At 38.7% G+C, this 23,652-nt stretch overlaps 1 protein-coding gene across 1 annotated transcript in view; it reads left to right on the top strand.

Moving 5' to 3' along the window:
• The first annotated feature begins 14,765 nt into the window (after positions 1-14,765).
• GDAP1 (ganglioside induced differentiation associated protein 1) overlaps positions 14,766-23,652 on the top strand; it is a 178,860-nt gene continuing 169,973 nt past the window's right edge. The window contains exon 1 of the mRNA XM_044067210.1: positions 14,766-14,972. Within this exon, the coding sequence (XP_043923145.1) occupies positions 14,811-14,972 (162 nt within the window). The 5' untranslated portion in view covers positions 14,766-14,810. The remainder of the gene's footprint in view (positions 14,973-23,652) is intronic.

Here is a 23,652-nt window from a genome sequence, read left to right as displayed (position 1 = left end):
TATTAATCCAAATGGTAGTTTGATCAAGACCAAGGCTATTAGGAGTGGCCTGCACAATTTCTCCAAACAGATATGCAAGTACTCTGAGAGCTTAAAATATGTCTCACAAATATTAGCCACAAATATAGGTTTAAATTTATTTAATAATAAATAATAAAAGAACAAGACAATACTAAATATGTATTCACGATGACTTCAGAGTTCAAAATCACAGGAATTATTTAGAACAACTTTGCAGGACAATCTGAAATAAATACAGAAAACATCTAAATTAATCTTTACTATATTCCTTACTGAATCTAAAAGAAAGTACTGTACCCTAGTTAACTTACTTACAGAGCAAGCAAGACAGATGTGGTGAGTGGGTTTTCCCAGCTGATGCTGTCAAGTCAAAGACAAATACAAAATGCACTGTCTCTCTCTCAGAGAGTTCTTAAATTAATATCTCAAATATCACTGCTGGGATACTTGCAGAATGACATCACTTTTGTCATCTGACTATCCAAGGTGAAACTCCCCATTGCTAGAAACTGCCAGCATTTAGCACCTCCCTGTGAAAATACATAGCCCTAAGAGTTTGCAGCTGCTGGAAAACATAAAACAATAAAACACTTACAAAACAATGAGAAGGCTCCCCGGTTTTAGACATCCTGTCTCCTTGCTGCACTGAAACCATCTTTTATGATTCAGTTATAAAACAATTTAACTATTTTCTTGAAGTTTAGCAAGTTAACCCTCTATATTCTAGTTTCCACTGTTAAACTATATAGACATTTACACAGTTACAATGGTTTATATACATTTCTGTTCTCTTCCAGTAGAGTACACTGTGGATACATCTTTTAAGCTCAGCACTGTACAAACCCTGTTCAACACATACTTCTGTACGAGCAGATTAATCTACACATAACATACAGTTCTAATACATTTGTAAGACAAGTGTATGAATCATTTTGATATTCACAAATGACATATGATTATTTACAAAATTCCAGACAGCTGGGCTGGCAATAGCTCCTTTTGTCACATCAGCATACAGCATGCACTGCACAAGTCTCTGGGTTACCCAGTGGTTTCCATGACAGTTTCAGTGTAGGGTGATGGAGGTCATCCTGCAAGGGGTGACTTGGAGAGGTCATTAGGGATCCCTGGTGTTGATTCTCTGTTGTGTAGTGCGGCATCCTCATTAGACTGTCACTGGGAATCCTGTTGGGTCACTCAGCAGGACATGGGCGATCTGGAGATGCCTGTGGTGGACCAGCAGCTGGAGACCCAGATTGGAAACATGGAGTGTGGTCTCATGTGGCTAGTGCAGTTGCACAGCTGCCTGGTGTATGGCATAGCACCACCAGTGCCTGGGCCCTGTTATAAGGGCAGGAAGGAAGGTATCTGACTTCCAGTTGGATTCACAGCTGTGCAGCTTGGCAGATGGTCCTCACCCCACCCTTCTTCCTTCATGGTTCATTGGTTCATATGCCTGAGGGCATTTATAAGCCTAGCCAGAGTGTGTCGGCTTTCACCGCCCCATTGATTAATTAACTGAACCTCTGTCAAGCAGAGCCAATGAAGTGATCCTAGGGGTGTATTTTCTGTTACCCATCCACTCGTCAAGGTTTCTCTTGAAGAGTGTTAGTGAGGGGCTCTGCCTAATGTAGTTTGGAATTTTGTTCCAAAGCATGGGGAGTCTCTGTGACAGGAATCTATCCCTCCAGCATGTTCTATTTATTGTTGTGGCAAGGTTTTTCTCACTAGAGCACGTGGCTCACAGTGACTTGGATTTCTTTAGGTGGAGCATGTCCATCAATTCTGAGTTGGACATGGCTTTGTAAGTCAGGCAGAGATCACCTCTGAGTAAGCGATATACCACTCAGTACAGCCAGAGTTTTTTCAGTCGGGCTGCATAGGACATATGTTTGAGGCCAGTAATCCTCTTGGTGAGGTACTTTTGTGGTCTCTCCAGCTGTTGGAAGTGTCTTGTGAGGTACATCCCAAATGGGGCATTGTACTCTATGATGGGTCTGATGAGTGATGAGTAGAGGGGCACTATAACCTCTTTATTTCTATATGTGAACCCCTTAGTAATTAGATGGGCCACATAGAAGGATTTCCTAACTACTTTGGCAATATGATTGTCAAAGAAGAGATTACGATCTACCTGGGTCCCCAGATCTCTTATTACCTCTTCTGTATTAAGGGGGCTGCCACCTATGTGGTAATTCGTGGGTGTTTTGTTTTTCCCAAATGGGATGACTATGCATTTTTTGGCATTTAGCTTGAGGCCATGACTTTGACACCAGGTGTCCGTCACAGTAAGGCCCTTTTGGAGGATGCCCGTGTCAGCCGGAGAGTCAATTATGGCTACCAGTTTGCAGTCATCGGTGAACTTGGTTAGCCATAGTCCTTCTGTATTTGCCTGTACTTCTGAGAAGTATATGGCGAACAGTAGGAGTACCAGGACCGAGTCTTGTGGGACACCACTTGTGACTGGTTTAGAGTCAGACCTGGAGCCCGCTGTTCTTACCGTGTGACTTCTGTCTATAAGCCAGTTGGCAACCCATCTCGTGATGTAGGGGTTTATGTTCAGGCTGGTGTGTTTTTCTGTAATACCCGAATGGGGAATGGTGTCGAAAGCCTTGGCGAGGTCAAGGTAGGCTGTGTGAACAACCTTTCCCTCATCTATGGCCTTGGTGACTGTGTCGAAGAAGTCAACCAGGTTTAGTTGGCATGATCTGCCCTGGTATTCTCCTTCCATATGTGTCATACCCTTCCCTGGTTTGCTGTCCAATCCTTTCCATCACAAAGTATCCTCCCTCTACCTGTCTGCATATCTCCTTTGTGTCTCCCTTCATATGAGTCAGCTCATTCCCTGTCTGTCTTTGTCTGTCATTTATATCCATTTATCTGCCCCTGCTGCCATTTCTATTGCCTCCTTCCTGCCCACACCATCCCCGTGCTACCTTTCCCTAGTATTACTCCTTTTGAAAAAGGGCACCTGTCTCACAAAAAAAAAAAAAAATCCCTCACCCAAACCACTCTTGCCTTTCCCTGGTCTTATGTTTTCATTTGCTTGACCTTCCCCATTTCTTATAGTATTATCCACCCTCTTCATTCCCATTTATTTTATAGAAGTGGTAGTGACTTAGCATTGCGGTCCTTGTCTGGGGTTTGGCTGTGCTGATGTTGCAAATGAATGGCACAATACTGCACATGTGAAAAAGCATTGCATACAAGAACTCATTGCTGGCAAAATTGCATGCATCATACTAAGACAAATGTTATGCATACAAGAACTCATTGCTGGCAAAATCGCATGCATCTTAGTATGATGCATGTGATTTTGCCAGCAATGAGTTTTGTATGCATCTCTGAGTTCACTATGCCCATGCTAAATTGCTGCTAATGTATACATATTCACATTCAAACCTTGGCAGTGGTACTTTTCACTATATGGCTGCATTACCATTTTTTTTCTGAATCCCAATGAATGTTTCTCTGGGCATGCAACTTATAGTGCAAGCATCAGTGGTAACTTTTTCTAATGTCATCTGTGGATTCACTTGATGTCATGGTATAGTTGACTTTGGAAGTCTCAATATACATAAGGAAATATTACATATCTTCATGATTATTTGCAAATAATTACTAATATTTCCATCACTGTCCATTACATATAAATAGTTACAGTGCATTTTTCTGTTTCCCACCATGACATCTCACACTATGCCCTTCACTAAAAATTAGCTCATTCAGTTATGAAGTCATTAATGTACACATGAAAATATGAATTACAAGTGACATACAGTGGCTGATATCTCCACTGCAGCACATCCTAGATTAACAATTTTAGCATCATTTTGTTTCCATATTGTCCTTTCATATCCTGCCTATTATTATTTGATAGCACTCCTAGTTAAGGAACCAACCCCAAAAATGCCATAGCAACATAAAGAGCTATTGTTCTTAACATGAATTATATAAACAGTGCTATTGATGTGAATGAGTTAACTGAACAGAGTTGTTGGTTGTGATTGTGTGTGCCCAGGGACGTCGGGAGGCGTACGCACTGTACTGATTTCAGTACAAGCTCTTTAGAAGAGGGGGTAGCTGGGGTAGCTTTTTTAATTAATGAAAATTTCTGATTTGCCCCCTTTATTCCCAATTATTTCCCAGCCTTTTTAAAAAATGTTTCCACAGCAATTTCCACTGATGTCATCATGTACACGATGATGTCAGCATCAGGAACAGCCTGTTGGAATTTGGCTTGAGGGGTGTGACTGCTGAATCAATGGCTTGTGCTTATGTTTGGGTAGCAGCAACGTGTGTCTCGGACGTCAGGTGCAGCAGCTATCCTAAAGGTAAGTGCAGAGCAGCAGAGACTATGGGTGTCATCTAGTTTTATGTATAGTGTTGTCAGGTTTTATTTTTTTATATTAGTGTTGACATTTATATTTGGTTGCTTTCACTTGCCTTTAAAGCATATTTATTGTTGCCAGCTGTATTTACTCTTATTGTGCTTCCAGTTGTTTAGCAATGCTAACGTAATGCCTGATCGCGGCAGTTGTTATCTTTTGTTTGAGCATTAAATTTGTATGCATTTCGGTATTTTTAGATGTCAGAAATTGACTGATCAATTCTGCCTTAAATCTGGTGACAGAACTGTTTTAGTGCTTTACTTTTGGAGGGATTTGCTCTGTCTATGGGTATTGAGGCTTAATGGCCCCTATGCAGATGTCGTGTGACTTTATTGAAGGGCTGCATTCATGGTTTAGTACATACAGTCTACAAATATGATGGCTTCTGGACTGGTGGTTAAGTTTTCATGTTACAAAGGTTTCAATATTTACTATACTGTCATGATAGGTTTATTATGCCCGGATATGCTTTTGAGTGTTTAATGTTTTGCAGCATTCTAGAGCTATGATTACCAACCAATTGTTTTAGCAGTGTGTGATTGGTCAGATTTATGTATTTTAAGCTGTGATTGGGTGCAGTCTTTACAATTATAAATGTAGCAACGTAAATTACAGTTTGTGAATATATTTTTTGTTGTTATATGGTTTGCAGTAATCAGTTGATTAGATCAACTTTCAGCTTAGGAGCTTATGTGCAAGCTGTTTGATATTTTGGTTGTATTTCTGCTCGTCGTTGGCTAAGTTTTTAATTATGGCATTTTATTCTTTATTGTGAGTTTTTATCCAATACATAATTGTTGTAGTAGATTTTAACCAATCAGCTATCTTTGATTATGAACTGTTGCTTTGATATTAGTATTGTAAACAGATAGTGAGTTCACTTAGCGTGCGTTCTTGATCTTTTTACATAAGTTACCGCATTGGTTTCATCTTTTAAGGGCTCTATAAGTTCTCACCATATGGATTGATTTCAATTTTCTAAAGTATAAGGCCATTTAGACTTTTAATGGCTAGGTTCACCTAAATTGGATAAGAAATTTAATAGTGATTTTAATGGACAGACTGCAGCAGGGCACCAGGCTCACTTACTACTGTGTGTGTGACTGTAAATATTTGAATTGAAGCGTGTCTGAGTATTTGATTTGCAGGATCTGCTTGTACTGTGTGCGACTATTTGATTTGCAGGTCCATTCTGCTTTTTAGTTTCATTTACCGCGCACCGCGCATTTGAATTATCAGTTCCGTTCAGTGGTTCACTACTTGACTCAGGGGAGAGGGTGTGTGTGAGTGCAACTATTTGATTTACAGGTCTGTTCTGATTTACTACTTCAACTCTGCATTTTATTCAATTACTACATTCTGCTTTATTACTTAAACTCTGCATGCGAATTATTCAGTTCATTGAGTACAGCAGGGCACCAGGTCCACTTATGACTGTGTGTAAGTATTTAATTTGCAGGTTCTGAAGTGTCTGAGTATTTGATTTGCACCTGGTTCTGCTTTAAATTTGTACTGTGTGTGTGACTATTTGATTTGCAGGTCCGTTCTGCTTTACAATTTCATTACCACATTTAAATTATCAGGTCCATTCACTACTTGACCTGGGGGGGGGTGTGACTATTTCATTTGCAGGTCCATTCTGCTTTACTACTTAAACAGCCCAAATGTAATCTTTATCCACCACTGGCCAGATGTTGAGATACATTTTCTTTGAATGTGGGTTTCAATGCTGTTTCAATGAATGTGAGTTTCAAGGGCAGAGAAGTTTTAATGGTAAGTCTAGTTTCATTTATGGCAAATCATTTAGGAATGAAGTCACTAAATAATGACAGACATTAGTTTCAGATGTCATAACCTTCAGAAAAATGCATGCTAAAGCAAGACCTGTTATTCTATCAACTGTCTTAAGTTTATACAAAATCAATTTTTAGCACTGTTTGTATGTTCCCCCAATATATTTGGCCTTGTCCAGATTTCCTGCATTAAGAGTTTGAGAGGTATGTGCAAATAAATCGCTTTATAGAATTAGGAATATCCAAACCTCTCAACTGTCTCCAATTTTTCCTCAAAATGTTGCTCTCCCCCTAATAATCCCTCAGCAAAATAGAAATTTTGGAAGAAAACGTGGAGGGTTTACAATTATAAATAATTGTAATGATCAGAGTTATACATTACTTTTATTTCAGAAATGCATGTAGATTCTCTAATTTTGTCAGCTGCTCAAGTTAACAGTGCTAATATTAAAAAGGTGTCCCTTCTTTGATAGGTTCCCAGCTGTATTGTATGGCAATTTTATATTTTTGCATCACATTTGTGGTCCATTTTTCATAAAATTGTGGTTTTCTGGCAAATTAGTGGCAAATCATTAAGGACTGAAGTTAGAAAATAATGGCAGACATTTGAGTTTCAGATTTCATACCTTTCAGAAAATTCATACTAATGCAATACCTACTACTATTCTATTATCTTTCTAAGTTTATAAGAGCAATATTTAAAAAATGTCCCTATTTTTGGACCTTTGCCTCAGTTTTATTTATGGTTTTGTTGCTCTAAGAGGTTGAGAGGTATTGTGTGTGTGTGTGTGTGTGTGTGTGTGTGTGTGTGTGTGTGTGTGTGTGTGTGTGTGTGTGTGTAAGAGGTAGGTAGCATACCTCTCAACTGTCCAAATTTTGCAGAATGTCCAGATTTTTGCCCCATATTTTTGTCTGTTCCTCATAAATTTTGTGATTTTCTAAAAAAAATCATTGAAGGATGAAGTTACTAAATAATGACAGACATTTGAGTTTCAGATTTCATGTCCTTTAGAAAAATTCATACTAGCACAAATCCTGTTATTCTAGCAACTTTCTAAGTTCACGAGGGCATTATTTAATATCTGTCCCTGTTTATTTTAGGCTTTGTCCATATCTCTTGCACTAAGAGGTAGGTAGGGTTGTGTGTGTGAGTGAAAAACCCTAGTTAGGGGTAGCAGGTGGTTAGTAATTTACTCAACCTCAAAACCTGTACCTTTGTTACAGAAAACAAAAGCATGAATCCTCTACCCCAACTACCATGCTGCATTTTTCAAAGAACTGACATTTCAGGTTAATTTTCAATTCAAGGAACCGAGTTTTAGCGAATTTATATTATATTACTGAAAAGGCATTACAACAAATGCCTCTTCATCGACACTAAAAGAGCAAACCGTGAATTACGAGAATGGCCGTAGCTTGGCTGGAGGTGGGTAGCAGTTTGAGAGGTGTGAGTACAAATTTCAAAATCTTAGCTACAGCCCTGTAGTGTGCCTAATTATTTTCAGTGCTGACAATGATTTTTTTTAATGTTCTCATTATATTTTACACGAAAACTGCAAACATACTAAGCTTCCTATGTGTTTCATTATCTTTAAAGAGGTGGAGACTTCTACAAGATGAGACGAAAATTGATCAAAGCTTCAACTCCATAGGAAAAAAAAACAGTGTCCCTCCCACCCTATTTCTAACAGCATAGGTGGTTGCACAACTGTAGAGAATAAATAAAAAGCTCAAAGCCTTTGAATCACTTTCACACACACATGAAATCTGGACCAGCAGTGTTGTTTCATGGGGAAAAGCAAATGGGAAGTTTTATATCTATGAATAGGGCTTCTGCTTGTCAAGTGAAAACTGAATCTCTTTTTGCTGGTTGAGTTCAACATGCAGTAGAGGAAACTTCTGAACTGTTGTTTTCCACAGGAAATTACTGCCAGTGAGATTTTCCCTTCTTCCTGTTTGCATGATCATGTCTGAAACTCATTCACTTTACACTCAACCAAGTTTAAGGAAACCATATAATATACAGCAATTGAAATATAAACAAAGTTGAAGATCATTTTACAAATAACATAAGTTCTAAGGTGGCGGTGCTAAGTGCTACACAGCTCTCAAAGCTAAAATATCTTTCACACTTCTGTACTTTTTTATGCAACTGGTAGTACATGGAGCAGAGAAACTTCTCTACACTACAAATACTTTTGATCAGGTCTCTTCCATCATAACTACTTAATACATGTTTGCTCTTTTCCTGAGATGGAGTTTTTGACATCCATGTCTTGAACAGATAATAAGTAAATATTATGCCCTGAATTTAGGGAAAAAGACAACTTTTATAACCATATATCTGATGTGAGAACAGTGTTTAAATGTTTTGTTAAGCACTTTTCAGTACTGTTAAGCTCAAATCTCATATTCCATACAGCTCAACAGTGGCTAGTGCTGGCAACCACTGAATAGCAGCAAGAAGAAGCTGACATCTTTAAAACGTGTTAAACATTCCAGTTTCTCTCTCTTTCTCTCTTTCTCTCTCTCTATCTCACACACACACACACACACACACACACACACACACACACACACACACACACACACACACACACAGACAAAGAAAGTGGGTTAGACTGAAGTGTCTAATAAAATTGTTTGTTCATTAAATGAATAGTTTGCTTCTTCCTGTTTTCTTTGTGGCTGTGCTAAGTGCTTTATAACTTGCAAAACTGTAAAGCACTTTCTACTCCTGTACTTTCTTTTTAATGTAATTTGTAGTATGTAGAGCAAAGAAAACTTCATACACAAGAAAGAATTATGATCAGGTTTCTCCAATTATAACTACTTATTATGTGATTGTGACACAGATGTCAAGACTCACCTCAATATTTTCTCTTTACTCTGCTCCTGAGGTGAGTAAATTGGCATCCGTGATTCCAACACATAATCAATTGGTTATGATTAGAGATCCTATCATATTCCTCTGTATTATGCAAATCTCTCAGCTTCTCTGTTCTAATAATCAAGGACAAAGCCAAAAACAATAGGGGCAAAAGTCTAAAATCAGAGACATTTTTAAATATTATGCACATAAAACAAGGAATGTTCCACCACAGTGAAATAAACGTAAAACTTTAATGGATAAAATCAACTTATACCCTCAGAACCAGGACAAGTGCTTTTGGCAATATGCCTCCTTCAGATCCTGATTAACTAGTCCTGAGTATCCTATTTTTTAAAAAATAAACATCCAATCACGATCCCAACATTTGAATCAGGTGACACATTAAAATAAAATGCTAACAGTCATAATTCGCCAACTACTAAGGCTAACCAATCAGTCTTTATAGACAGAAAAACTTGACTTTTCGACCAATTAAATAATTTCTTTGGTCTCTTCCTCCATATTTTTTTCATTAGAAAAGAGTTTACTCAGACCAAGTCTTTCAGCCAATGTTAGACATAGGCTTGCTGAGCCCCTCATTACCATCCAACACGAAGCAAAATCTTCAGTGAAACCAACCAATGAGGTTTGGCTCTACCTATAGGTCAGTAAGCTGATGTAATTCCAGAAAAAGCAGAAGAAATTCATTCCATCAAATAGGAATGATTCTATCTTTTGCATACTTTAAAAATCGCTTAATAGTTATTGTTTGAGGCCAACATCAAAATATATTTGCTAATAGAACTTTCCTTGTGAAGGAACTTTATATAGTGCTTCATTTTTGTATTTACATATCTCCGAAAAAACAACAAGATCAAAATGCCATCTACAGGGTTATAATTCATTCATAAATTTATGCTACGTTCAGATACATTTTTATTTTGATTTTATCCAAGAGAATGCTCTTAAAGTTTATACGTTATCTTCCACAAAGAGCCTTAATCCATAATATGATTTAAAATAGCATGGTTATTGCTGTTCATTTCCTAGCCAATTGGCATAAAAGATTCACATTTATAACCAATAGAAACCATTTATAGGCACAATATGATTTAAAGTAGCATGGTTATTGCTGTTCATTTACTGGCCAATCCGTATAGAAGATTTGCATTTATAACCAATAAAAACCTTTCACAATCAAAAGGAAGTATCATAATTTGCAAGTTGAAAAATCACTTGATGGCTACTATTTTAGCCAGACTTCATAGGTTCACAGGTTCATAGGTTGGTACTAGGCTATCGGCCCTAAGGCCTATGCAAGCCTAGCCATAACAATTCCCTGAAAATTTCTTCCCACAATATTTACTTCTCTGGGCCCCTGTCTAGCAGTGTGACTGACATGATCCCCGGGGTGAATTTCCTATCTCCTATCCAATCATCAAGGTTCCTTTTGAAGAGGGCCAATGAGGCGCTCTGCTTGACATGTATGGACAGTCTATTTCAGAGTATGGGGAGTCTCTGGGTCAGGAACCTATCCCTCCAGCATGTTTTGTTCATTGTGATGATAAGGTTTAGATCCCTGAAGCGTGTGACTCTGAGGGATTGAGATTTCTTTAAGTGGAGCATGTCCAACAGCTCAGGGTTTGACATGGCCTTGTATGTTAAGCAGAGATCGCCTCTGATTAGACGATATGCCACAGAGTATAGCTGGAGATTTTTAGATGGTCAACATATGGCATCTGCTTTAGGCCTGTGATTCTTTTAGTGAGGTATTTCTGTGGCCTATCCAGCTGTTGCAGATGTCTTGTGAGGTACATACCAAATGGGGCATTATACTCTATAATGGGTCTAATGAGGGATGAGTACAGTGGGACAATGACCTCTTTTTTTCTGGATGAAAAGCCCTTAGTGATGACGTGTGCCCCATAGAAGGATTTCCTGACTGTTGTGGTGATTTGGTTATCGAAAGTGAGACCACTGTCCACTTGTGTCCCTAAGTCTCTCATCACACTTTCGATGTTTAGTGTCCTGCCTCCTATGTGGTAGTTCATGGGTACATGTTTTTTTCCAAAGGGGATAACTATACATTTCTTGGCATTAAGCTTGAGTCCATGGCTCTGGCACCAGGCATCTGTTTCTGTAAGGCCCTTTTGTAGAATATCCACATCATTTGGGGATTCTATAATGGCTCCCAATCTGCAGTCATCTGCAAACTTTGTTAGCCAGAGTCCCTTAGTGTTGGCTTGTACTTCAGAGAAGTAGATGCCAAACAAGAGTGGTCCCAGGACTGAACCCTGAGGTACTCCACTTGTCACTTGTCTGGAGCTGGATTCGGAGTCTGCTACTTTTACAGTCTGGGTTCTGTCAGTAAGCCAGTTGGCAACCCATCAAGTGACGTAGGGATTTATGCCCAGCTTAGTAAATTTATCTATGATTCCAGAGTGGGGGATGGTGTTGAAGGCCTTGGCGAGGTCCAGATAGGCTGTGTGGACCGCCTTACCCTCGTCCACAGCTCTGAAGACTGATTTGAAGAAGTCAATCAGATTCAGGAGACAAGATCGGCCCTTCACAAACCCAAACTGGGTGGGGTCCAGTGTTTGAAGGTTGCCAATGTCTTTGTTTATAAGTTCCATGATAATGCGTTCCATGCCCTTGCAGATCAGGCTTGTCAGACTGATGGGTCGCTAGTTCCCGGGATCCAAGGTGGATCCTCCCTTTTGGAGTGGGATAACTGTAGCTGTGCGCCACTCAGTGGGCACGAAGCCTGAGGTGAGGCTATGATTAAACAGGACACTTAGGTGGGCTGCCAGTTCATTTTGTAGTTCATGTAGTACACAGCCTGGGATGTCATCTGGTCCCATGGATGCTGTATTCTTAGCTTTGGAGGAGAGTGCTATTTCTACCTGTGTGGCTGTGATTATCGGAATTTGGCAATCTGTTGGTATTGAGATGGGCCCTTTAGGGGGTGAGAGGGGGGTGAAGTTGGCACTAAATCGATCTGCCAGGATACTGGCAATATCCTTGGGCTCAGTATATTTAATGCCATTCTGTTGTAGCTCAGAGCAGATCTGAGCATTGCCATTTAGATTCTTGACATAACTATAGGATGCCTTGTGGTTGTCTTTGGAATCTTTGGCAATTTTATTATCGTAACTAGCTTTTGAGGATTTTATGAGGATCTCAGTTTCTTACTGAGGCTGGTGAGGGAGTTTTTTTTTTGCATCCTGGGATTTTCCTCTTTTCTGCAGCAGTTTCTTCCATCTGTTGTATAGTTTGTTTATAGCAGGGGACCACCAGATTGACTTCCTTTTTTTGGAGAAGATCATCTTGGTTCTATTTGGGATGGCACGATTCATGCACGAGTGGAAGTGCTCGTCCAGTGCCTTAGTGTAGGATTCTGCAGTCGAACTTCCAGATCCCGTTTGCGTGGGTGTTCTGACGTTTGTCACTTCTGACTTCAAATTAACTTTGTAAATAAGACTTCCCTTCCTAGAGACTTGATATAGTACTTCACTTATATGCATACATATCTCCGAGAAAGTGGTAAGTTAATAATGTCTTCTGCAAGGTTATAATTCATTTGTAGGCTTTATGCTGTATTTTGATACATTTTTAATTACATTTTTAATTTGATTTTACCCAAAAGAATACTCTTGCAAAAGCTCTTAGAATTTATAATTATACTTCCACAAAGCGTCTTAACTCATAATACGATTTTGGACACTGCATTTTGATGCATTTATAATTTGACTGTACCCAAGAGAATGCTCTTGTAAAAACTCTTACAATTTGTAATTATACTTCCACAAAGCGCCTTAACTCACAATACAATTTAAGATAGCGTGGTTATTTCTATTAATTTTCTGGCCAATCAGCATATCAGATTCGCATTTATGACCAATAGAAACTATCCACAGGCAAGAGGACTTTATATAGTACTTCACTTACGTGCTTGCACGTCTCCGAAAAAACGGCAAGTTAATAATGCCATCTGCAAAGTTAGAATTATTTCGTAAGCTTTATGCTACATTTTGATACATTTTTAATTTGATTGAACCCAAAAGAATACTCTTGCAAAGGCTCTTATAATTTGTAATTACACTTCCACAAAGAGTATTAACTCACAATACAATTTATGATAGCATGGTTATTGCTGTTCATTTTCTGGTCAATCTGCAAATCTAAACCGCATTTTAGCCAATAGAAACCATCCGCTAGCAAGAGATGGCATCATACTTTGTGATTTAAAAAAAAACGATAGCTACTATTTAGGGCAAACTTCAGATTATTTTTGTGAATGAAACTTTCCTTATCAAAGAATTTAATACAATGCTTCGCTTTAATGCTTACATATCTCCGAGATAATGGCAAGTAAATAATGCCATCTGTAAGGTTATACTCCTTTCGTGAACTTTGTGCTACATTTTAATAAATTTTTGGTTTAATTTTCTCCAAAAAAATGCTCCTACAGGAGTTCTTAAAGTTTATTCTGTTACTTCCACAAAAAGTCTTAATTCACATGAGGTTATTGTTATTAATTTTCTGGCCAATCAGTATGCAAGATTCGCATTTATAACCAATAAAAAACATTCACAGCAAGAGATATTAACTTGGTACCAATGTTTCACTTTTAGGATGTAATTGTCCAGATAGCCTCATATATTTGGTCTTTTCCTCATCATTTTTGGTTTTCTGGCAAATGATTGGCATATCATTGAGGATGGAATTCAGAAAATAATGGTAGTTATTTCAGTTTCAGACTTCATACCTTTCAGAAAATTCATGCTAACGGAAAACCTGTTGCTCCATCACATTTTTAAGTTTCTAAGAGCAATATTTAAAAATGTCCCTATTTTTGGGCCGTTGTTATGGTTTTGTCCAGATTTCTTGCTCTAAGAGGTTGAGAGGTATGTCTGCCCTTCGCAAAGAAAGACAGGTGGCAATCCTATAAATGATGGGAGCACCTTTGTTACATTTCTATAGCTTTTCTTACAGCAATCTATATAGTTTGGGGGGGGGGGTTGACCTGCTTTGACAGATTAAAGAGGCTAATTAAATAATAATAAGCGATTTGTTGATGTCAAGTTATAGGGTTGCCACCTTTTCAAATGGCCAACGTGGGACATTTTCGGGACACACATCAGATTTTACAGGCCGACACATACCCACGGTCAGTACAAAGGATAGAACTTATTCTTGTAGCAGTTTAGTTGCTTATTATGTTTCTTGTAACATTTAGCTATTTTAGATACAAAAATAACAATTTTATGCAACTATTACATAAAATATGGGACATAATTATGTCCTACAATCTCAGGACATTTGCCCTTTTTAATATTTTTTGTCAGGACACAACTGCCCAAAGAGGGACTGTCCCTCTCAAAGTGGGACAGGTGGTAACCCTATCAAGTTATCGGACAAAAGAGATTGGAAATCATTCTCTCTCGATATTCATTTTAGATCGTTAGGTTGAGACTCCTTGGTATTCTTCGATTGATCGCAGCCTTATATTACTGGTTAACAGACAAATACACTTTTTATCAGTGTCTGCTTTTCCGATAGGTGTGCCTCTTTATTTCCGATCCCAACAAACTGAAGCATTTAATGTCGACGTAACATAATGAACCCGCCTTTTTCACAGGCTGTATTGGACTCGGGTTCTGAACTTCGAATCCCACAATGCTTTGCTTTTACAGTGCTTAGTGCAGGGACCTGCGCGAATGCTCGGTGAAAATGGCTTCTCTGGAAGGAAGCAATTTTAGTAAAGAATCATCTTCAGTGATGGAGCAGTCAGATAGTGAAGGCTTTCCGTTGACGGTTTTGACCAGTAGCAGAAGATGTAAGGATACGAAACTCATGCTGTACCACTGGACCCAGTCCTTCAGTTCTCAAAAGGTGAAATACGTACTCATCTACTCGGTCCGTGACATTTTGTATTTCAGCATTTGGACAGCTCATAAACTGTTAAGCTAATACAATATTGACGGTTGTGACCTACACGTTGGCTCTTTCACGTTTGGTATTTGACCATTCATTGTAGCGCTGCAAGGCAGCAGTGTGTGTGTGTGTGTGTGTGTGTGTGAGAGAGAGAGAGAAAGATTCGCAGTATAAACAGAAAAATAAGGTAAACAAAACTGACAGCAAGTAGCCTGAGAAATAATGTAGTGAAGTAAGGTAAGTCTAACTGACAGTACTTAGCATACATACGTTGCATAGCAGAATATGTAGAAGGAAACACCCCATTTATTAGTCGTGATGATTGTGATAAATCCGGGAACCGGGAGATATTAAATTGAAAACAGTAATTGTATAAGTAGACTTTACAAGCTGCTTTTTGCTGATTACTAGCAAACACACGTGAGAGTTGATCATTTTTTTGTCTTAAATGGTGGTAAACTGTTGCAGGCTAATGTGTACTTAGCAATGACCTGTAGGCAAATAGGTGGCCTAGAGCATGAGCAAAACCTTTGCAGCTTTGATGGCTATATTCCTGTGTCAAAACTACCATAAAGCTTTAAAAAATGGGAGCTGATCAGTTGGTTATCTTTATAATCCTATTACCCTCCCTGCAAAAAACACACATAGGGCTCCAAACCTTCTGTCTTCAAAATGTGAAGCATTACCTTTTATAATATAGAAAATCCAAAAAGAAGAACTAGGTGCCAAATATGAATATTCTTTGTTTATTCCAAGAAAGATAAGTGCTTCATTTTTAATCACTGCTAAAACTTCATCAGATGATGGTTCTACTTTTTGGATTTTCTAGTTTGTCGTCATGTATTTGGACCTTTTATAATATGGAAAAATGTGTGAAATATGAAACACTAACATCTTAAACTAGGAATCTCACAGCATGGTTACATTTGTTAGTTTATACTTACAAAAAGTAATTTTAATGAACTAATATGATGTAATATTATTTAGTATGGCTATTTGTTAAAAGTCTCTGAACAATGAATATGTGCCATTCCCTTTATATGTGAACCAATGCCGAGTGTGGAAATTTTAAGCATTAGAATGAAAAACCTTCTCATAATGAGGTACAATTGAAAGGTATATGTAAAAACATGAATGCACACACACACACACACACACACACACACACACACACACACACACACACACACACACACACACACACACGCAAGCAGCCACCAAACTGTACCTATTTTTACTTAATGCTAATATACCAGTGCTGTGTCAGAAAAAGAGGAAGTGTTAAAAAACTGTTAAAAAAGATTTAAAAAATTTATTTTTTTGTATTAAGTAACCTTTTCAGTACAGTTCACACACACTGTTCTGCATGCACTATCTGGCTAATTGTTTTAAACAAAACTGAGTTGCTCACCCTGCTCCTGGGTGTTTAGCATGTGTCAAGGTTTACAGAAATATGTTCTAGTAAAAATGATGCCATTTTAAAGTTCATTTACCAAAGGGTGGCTCACTTCAAGAAACAAGCAAAACCGGAATAGATAAATGAAGGTATGTATGTTTGAAATTTCCAGGAAATGGGTGGTGAAACATTCAGAATCTAGTAAGAAAATGGCAGTAGCAGTCATGCTTAACAGAGAGACAGATCCAATAACATTTTCACTATGAGCATTGCAACCACAAATCTCAACAACTACTGTTGTAATCAATGCAAATGTTATATCTGTAAGCAATAAGGGTTCAGTTTGAAAATCATAATTAAAGCTTCATTAATTATTAGTAAATAAGGACCACATAGCTTGCATTGTTTGTAGACAGCATGGATCATTTCTACTTTGAGATCATGAAATGCTTAATACTTAGTTATACCATTTCATTAACACAGTAGGTCTCTGTGTGGCCTGAAGACATTTTTCATGGGAGACCTAGGACTGCAATATTAAACTTACTACAGTGGAGATATCTATGTACTTGTGTAATGCAACAGTGGCAGCACAGATAGACTGCAGTAGATCTACATTTTTCCATATCTTCACTATACTTCTTGCCTCATGCATTTAAAGTCTACAGCTATATCTGCCTTTGTTACTCCCGTGGAGCCCTGTTAACTCCCAAATATTCACCACCCTATCTTCTTTATAATTAGCTGCTAAGCATGCAACATGGGAAAAGTATGGCATAGTCACCTTGTCCTGTTTAGATGACTTGTCAAATTACTTGAGAAGCTGTATCTTAAGTGCAACACTCAGATGTATATTAAATTCACAACTTGTTGTATAGAAGCACCTATGCAATTGTTTTTATTTGATTTGTAATAGAGATGCTAAGCTGATTTGTTACACTCCTAAAATACATAAGAATATAAAAACAAAGTTGCATTGGATACCGCAATGAACCAAAATATCACACGAGAATATATAGAGGAATATAAGTAGCATGAAACATGACCTGTCAGGGCCTCTGGAATAACTATTTAACTGTAGCCTCCAAACAGGCTTTGTGCCTCATGAATTGAGAGCAGCAACAGTCATCCCTCTGCACAAAGGTGGGCATCTACAGACCCTTGAAACTACAGACCTGTAAGTCTCACTAGTCTTATAGGGTCTATATCACATAGTCGAAGTTACATAACTTTTGAACACCTAATGGTTGAACCATTATGTACAAAGTTACGTAACTTCAACTACCTAAAAATAAAAAAACACAACGGACAACAAAATAAACTGTTGTAAGCAGGGAGTCAAGCCCCCCTGCATCCCCACACTCCCCGCTACTTAAATATACCAACTCCGAGATCGCACCACATTGAACAGAATGGAAACCTCCGCCTATGGAGATTTCCATTCACACGCTCGAACTTTTACAAATTCGAATGTATGGTCTCAACCATATGTGGTTCAAACTTGTAAAAGTTCGATGATGTGATAGGAACCCATCTTATATGCTAAGCCATGGAAAGAATTATCGTGGAAATTATCAATAGAGATATAGTAAACCTCCAAACACTGGACCCAACTCAGTTTGGTTTCATTAAGGTCAGATCATGCCTACTTAACCTGGTGGACTTCTTTGAGATGGTAACCAAAGCAATGAATGAGGGGAAAAATGGTTCACACTGACTACCTTGACCTGGCCAAGGCATTTGATACAATACCCCACTTGGGCATTGTTGACAAACTTAAGAGGTTAGGTACAAACCCATATGTCACCTGATGGATAGCCAGATGGCTCACAGACAGGACCTTGGAAGTTAGAATTGGGGAGTCCACCTCTACAAAGAGACCAGTCACAAGTGGAGTCCCTCAGGGATCAGTCCTTGGACCACTGCTTTTTGGCATTTATATATCTGAAGTCAAGGCCAATGCCAGTGGTCTCTGGTTGACTAAATTTGTAGATGATTGCAAATTAGGAGCTGTCATCGAATCCCACACTGACATGAATGTTCTCCAGGAGGGCTGACACAGAAAACAACTGGTGTCAGATCCATGGGCTAAAACGAAATGCCAAGAAATGCATAATAGTATCCTTTAGGAAGTCATCCACCACTGGTAACTATGATATTGACAACACACCCCTTAGAGTTGACCCAGTAGTCAGGGACTTAGGAACATTGACCCTTTGACCATCATGTGTCTACAGTACTCAGGAAATCATTCTGTGTTGCGCAACACATAAACAAATGTATGGCATCTAAGTCCAAGGAAGTCATTGATTGTTCCACTGTATTTGGCATTCATCAGACCTGTCACTGAGTACAATGCCCCATTTGGTATGTACCTAATCAGGCATATCCAACAACTGGAATGCCCACAGACCTTCCTCACTAAAAGAATACAGAGCATAAGTAAAATGTCCTATGCAGAATGCCTCAAGGCCCTGTTCCTGTATTATGTGTCCTACAGGCTTTTGAGGGGAGATCTATGCCTGGCATACAGGGCATTATCAGACCCCACTCTGATGGACATCCTGCATATCCACAAAACAAACAGCACCAGAAGTACCTGTTCTAAAGACTTAATCCATGCCTGTGATATAAATAGGACCTGCTGGAGAGACAGGTATGTATCCCAGAGACTACCCCATCTATAGAACAGGCTTCCCATCTATGTGAAGCAGATTTCCTCCCTAACCCAATTCAAGTGCAACTTGGACAATTGGATGGGAAACAGGAAATTCATCCCTGATTTGGCACTCATGTCTCTAATGGATGCAGGCAACATGTAAATGGTTCATCTTCCAGACCCCTGCTTGTAAATATTTCATCTTCCAAACCCCTGATTACACTTATCAAGGGTACCAGAACTTGTCAGAGATTTGGGATGCATGGCTAGGCTTAAAAAGGCCCGTGTGGTCATTAGCGTAATAAACACCTATGATTGCAGTTGCACATAGGCAGAAGCATATCTGCTTTATAGAAACAAGAAGGATATGCAAAGGGAACTGTTATATTCTATGAGACTACACATGTTTTCATAACAGACAGTGGTAAAGTTTGGTGAGAATACAGTTGCATTTCCATTCATTAATAGACAGAATTTCAACAGTTTAGCGAAAGCATACCACAGATAATGTTCAGTATGAAGAAAAGTGAGCTTTACTATTCGGATCCCAGTATAAGTACTTTTCGCCCTGTGTAAAAGCCTTTGTTGTGCTATGACTAATTAGCTCAGAAAAGGTAGAGAAGAATGGAGGAATATGATACAGTGAGCAGACTCTAAGAGTAGAGATAGAATGAGACACTAGTTAAGAAGCAGTAGTTTGAAACTCGAGCAGGCAGTGTAGTAAGTAACACGCAGGATAATAAGGTGCCAGTTAGAGTTCTGTAAATATATACACTGATGTGTATGTGACGGAGAAGTAGAAGAAGTTGCATTACTTGTTAAATAATTTATTGCACTATGGGAGTGGTAATAATGAGAATGACCATGGTCATGTCAGCTAAGTTTTTAAAATTGTTTGGTGGGAGTTAGAGGTCACATACATTAAAGTCAATATATCTGCAAACATTACAGGAATCTGCAGACTACAGTACAGAAACTAATAATGAAAGAATACAACCTTCCTTTTTCAGGTGTTCAGAGGTCACCTGGGATAAAGATCAAACTGCACAAACACACACACACACACACACACACACACACACACACACACACTAGTCTGCCAGTCTCGGTTCCTGACACAAATCCATCATTATCATCCCCCCATTTCCATACATGAGGTTTCTACTGTTATTCTCCAGCTTACACCTAGCAGGCATCCAGTGGTTTATTGCAAGAAAACGTTCTCATCCCACACAAACTCCCACTAGCTGTAGACATGCCGTATTTCAACTGCTTTTTTCCTGAGCTTGCAGTTATGACAGAATTGGATTGTTTGGCACTACTTTAAAAACACATAGCTTAAATATAAGCTGAAGTCCATATATTAAAAAAGGTCACACAGACATGCCTGTCAGCTGTCCTTGATTTGTAGGGAGATCCCTGATTTTGTCTCAAAGTTTAGCTCTGTCCCTCTTAATCCATTCGAAAAATTGGATCATGTTTAGAGAAAAGGTAGTGTATACTTAATAAATAGTGACAATAATTGGAGTTATAGACTTTACTTCAGAAAATGTATATTAATTCCTGTACTGTTAATCTTTCAATGTCATTAATTAATAGTATGAATATTTTAAGTGCCCCTGACTATCCCTGATTATTTCTGGATTTCTTCCTGATTCGTTTGAGGTTTGTCTTCCCTGGTGCAGTATGTGCTTTGACCATAGACAAGCCTTTTGGTAAAAACTACAAGAAAGATCAAGCAAAGCTACAGACTTCATTGTGTAACACCTTAAACTTCTAGTAATGGAGGCCTGCAGGATTTATGCAAAGCATCCCTTAAGGATATACCATTGTTTCATTGGCTTCAAAATGCCCATTATTTCTTTGCTTTTTCTTGTTTTTTAAATGACATGTCTTAAGCTAGTGGCCTTTGGCTTTACTGTCCTAAATGGACCAATAAAACCATTAAAAGGAAGAAGTAAAAATTCATGGGCATACAGAAGCCATGCTACTAAAGCACTTGTAATGTCTTTAAGAGGTCATTTGCACATATGCCATGGGCTTCCATTAAAGGAGGTTTAAGTTATTACACAATGAATACTTTAGCTTGACTGGATGTTGCTTGTAGTTTTTGCTAAATTGTTTGTCTCTGTGACCTTTTTACTTTTTAATTTGAATTTTCAAAAAGTGGGAGATCAGCGTGAGCTCCATTTATAGATAAATAATATCCCTCAGTCTTCCTGGGAAAGTCTATGGTAGGGATATTGAAAGGAGACTTTGTTTCACATTTGAATCTCTAATTCACGAGAAGCAGTACAGATTCTGCACTACTTGTAAAACAGCTGATGCTGGAGGGCTTGTGGGAGTTTGTCAATACTGTTACCATGTATTATCATGAGAGAGGTACTTTTATGGTTGGGGTCACAGGGCCACTACTGTGTGCCATTTCATCCTTGTATATAAGGAGAGTAATGTCCACATACTTGACATTGTCAAACATGTTCATGATTGGCATAATACTCCACCAATGGTGTGCTTTATCTCTTTTATTTGTGGTCTTCATTTACAGTATATTGAGACACAGCTGAGGTTTGGAAATTATTCAGTTTTGGTACTTGACTAGAGCATCTTTTTTGCTTATAGACAATGATGTCCTATTGGCCTGAAGTTACTGTTATCTTTGGTGTGCAGTGAAGCATTTCACTGAAGGTTGTGAAATGGCTGGGATGAAGTAGCCATCTTCAAATAAGGGATCACAGTTCTTTCCTAAAAATAGAATGGATTGCTATGTGTGTGTGAGGTAAACAGCTACCTCAAATGGATGTGGTAATGTAACTTTGGTTCTTCTTCATGAATGAGAGTTGAGAGACTTGGGGAATTTACTAGAGGATGGTTAAAACAGTTACTACAGCAGACATTTAGAGGGACTGTGGAGGTAAACTGAAAGGTGAGCCATAGGACAGAGCTTTCTGTTTATCAGTGTCCCTATCTTAAGCTATTGCCATGAGCTTTACTTAGTGATCAAAAGGAAGAGATCACATATACAAGCAGAGGAAATTAAGTTCCTTTTCATGATTATTAGGCTCTCTCTCTAATACAATGAGGAGCTCAGCATTCTGGAAGAATCCTGAAGTAAATCCATTGCTTCTCTGGGTTAAAAGGAACCAACTGAGATGGTTTAAGTGAAAGTGACCCCTGTAGGAGGTATACTAGGCACCACCCACTGGAAGGAGAGTCCAAAGCAGGTGCAGAATGTTGTGAGAAATTATATCTTTCAGCTTACCTGGAAGTTCTTGTGCATTTTGTAGGATGGACTGAATACTGCTGCTGGGTGTAGGAAACCTGGTATTACCTACTTAGCTTTCTGTTACTGTTCATTAGGATAAATGGCTTAGAAAATAGATAGAAATGGATGGATAGAAAGGAAAACGGGGAGGGCTGGATGGACACATGCATACATGGATGCAAATATGTATAGATGAAAACATCTTTAATATCTGGAATAGCCCCTGGCTGCTGTCCATTCCTGGTCCCAGCATCTTTGACTTCATACTTTGCTGTCCACCTTGTCGATCCTGCACTAGACTCTAAGAACCTACATACCTGGTGACAAAGGACCCTTTCCAAATACCTGTAGTCTCATCACACTGCCTAATATTCCCTGTATCCTCTCTCAAGGAGGCAAGAAATACCTTGCTCTCCAACCTGATGATCCTGCACTAGACTCTAAGAACCTACATACCTGGTAAAAAAGGACCCTTTTCAAAAATCTACGGTCTCATCACACTGCCTAATATTCCCTGTATCCTCTCTTAAGGAAGCAAGAAATACCTTGCTCTCCAACTTACTGATCCTGCACTAGACTCTAAGAACCTACATACCTGGTGACAAAGGACCCTTTCCAAATACCTGCGGTCTCATCACACTGCCTAATATTCCCTGTATCCTCTCTCAAGGAAGCAAGAAAGTATGTGGTTTCCTAAAACCTGCCAATAACGCTTACAATGGTAATTACTGCTTCTGGGGTTTTAGAGCACGCTCCTAGCCAGGACAGCCAGTAACCTTTACCCCCCATCTACCCTGTCACCAACACACCTTCAATCCTTTATTGTAACCCCCTTTTAACTACCAATAACACCTTCCTTAGTTCTACACCAGCTAGTTCCCATATAGAATAACCTGCAATAATATATCTGTCCATTAGGTGGCACCCTTATCCAATCCTTTTATCTCATGCTTATCCCTCTGTCTTATACTGTCATTACATTACATTTCTGATGTCCTATACTTGCTCTTAATTATTATCATACTTTACTCTTTACTTTAACTGTCAACACCCAGCTATTCCTCTTAGACTCTTTATCATTGTAGTACTTATCTCTGCTCTTACCCACTCCTAACTTACTTAACTTACCTTCAGTAGCCAGCATTTGCTGATTGTTCTTCTTAAGCTGTTCTTTTACTTGTCTCTACCCGCTCCGTTCGCCCAGCGGGCTCACTCTGTGCAAGGAACAACTCCATAGGTCTTCATACACCTGTTCCCTCCTTCTCTAACCTATTCCCTCCTTCTCTAACCAATCCCTATCTTTCCCACCACACCCTCC

Source organism: Protopterus annectens, chromosome 3.part1, assembly GCF_019279795.1.
Source record: "Protopterus annectens isolate FY-2018-M chromosome 3.part1, PAN1.0, whole genome shotgun sequence".
NCBI lineage: Eukaryota > Metazoa > Chordata > Ceratodontiformes > Protopteridae > Protopterus > Protopterus annectens.
The sequence above is the reverse complement of the archived record's forward strand: the minus strand, read 5'-3'. Positions and strand labels throughout refer to the sequence as shown.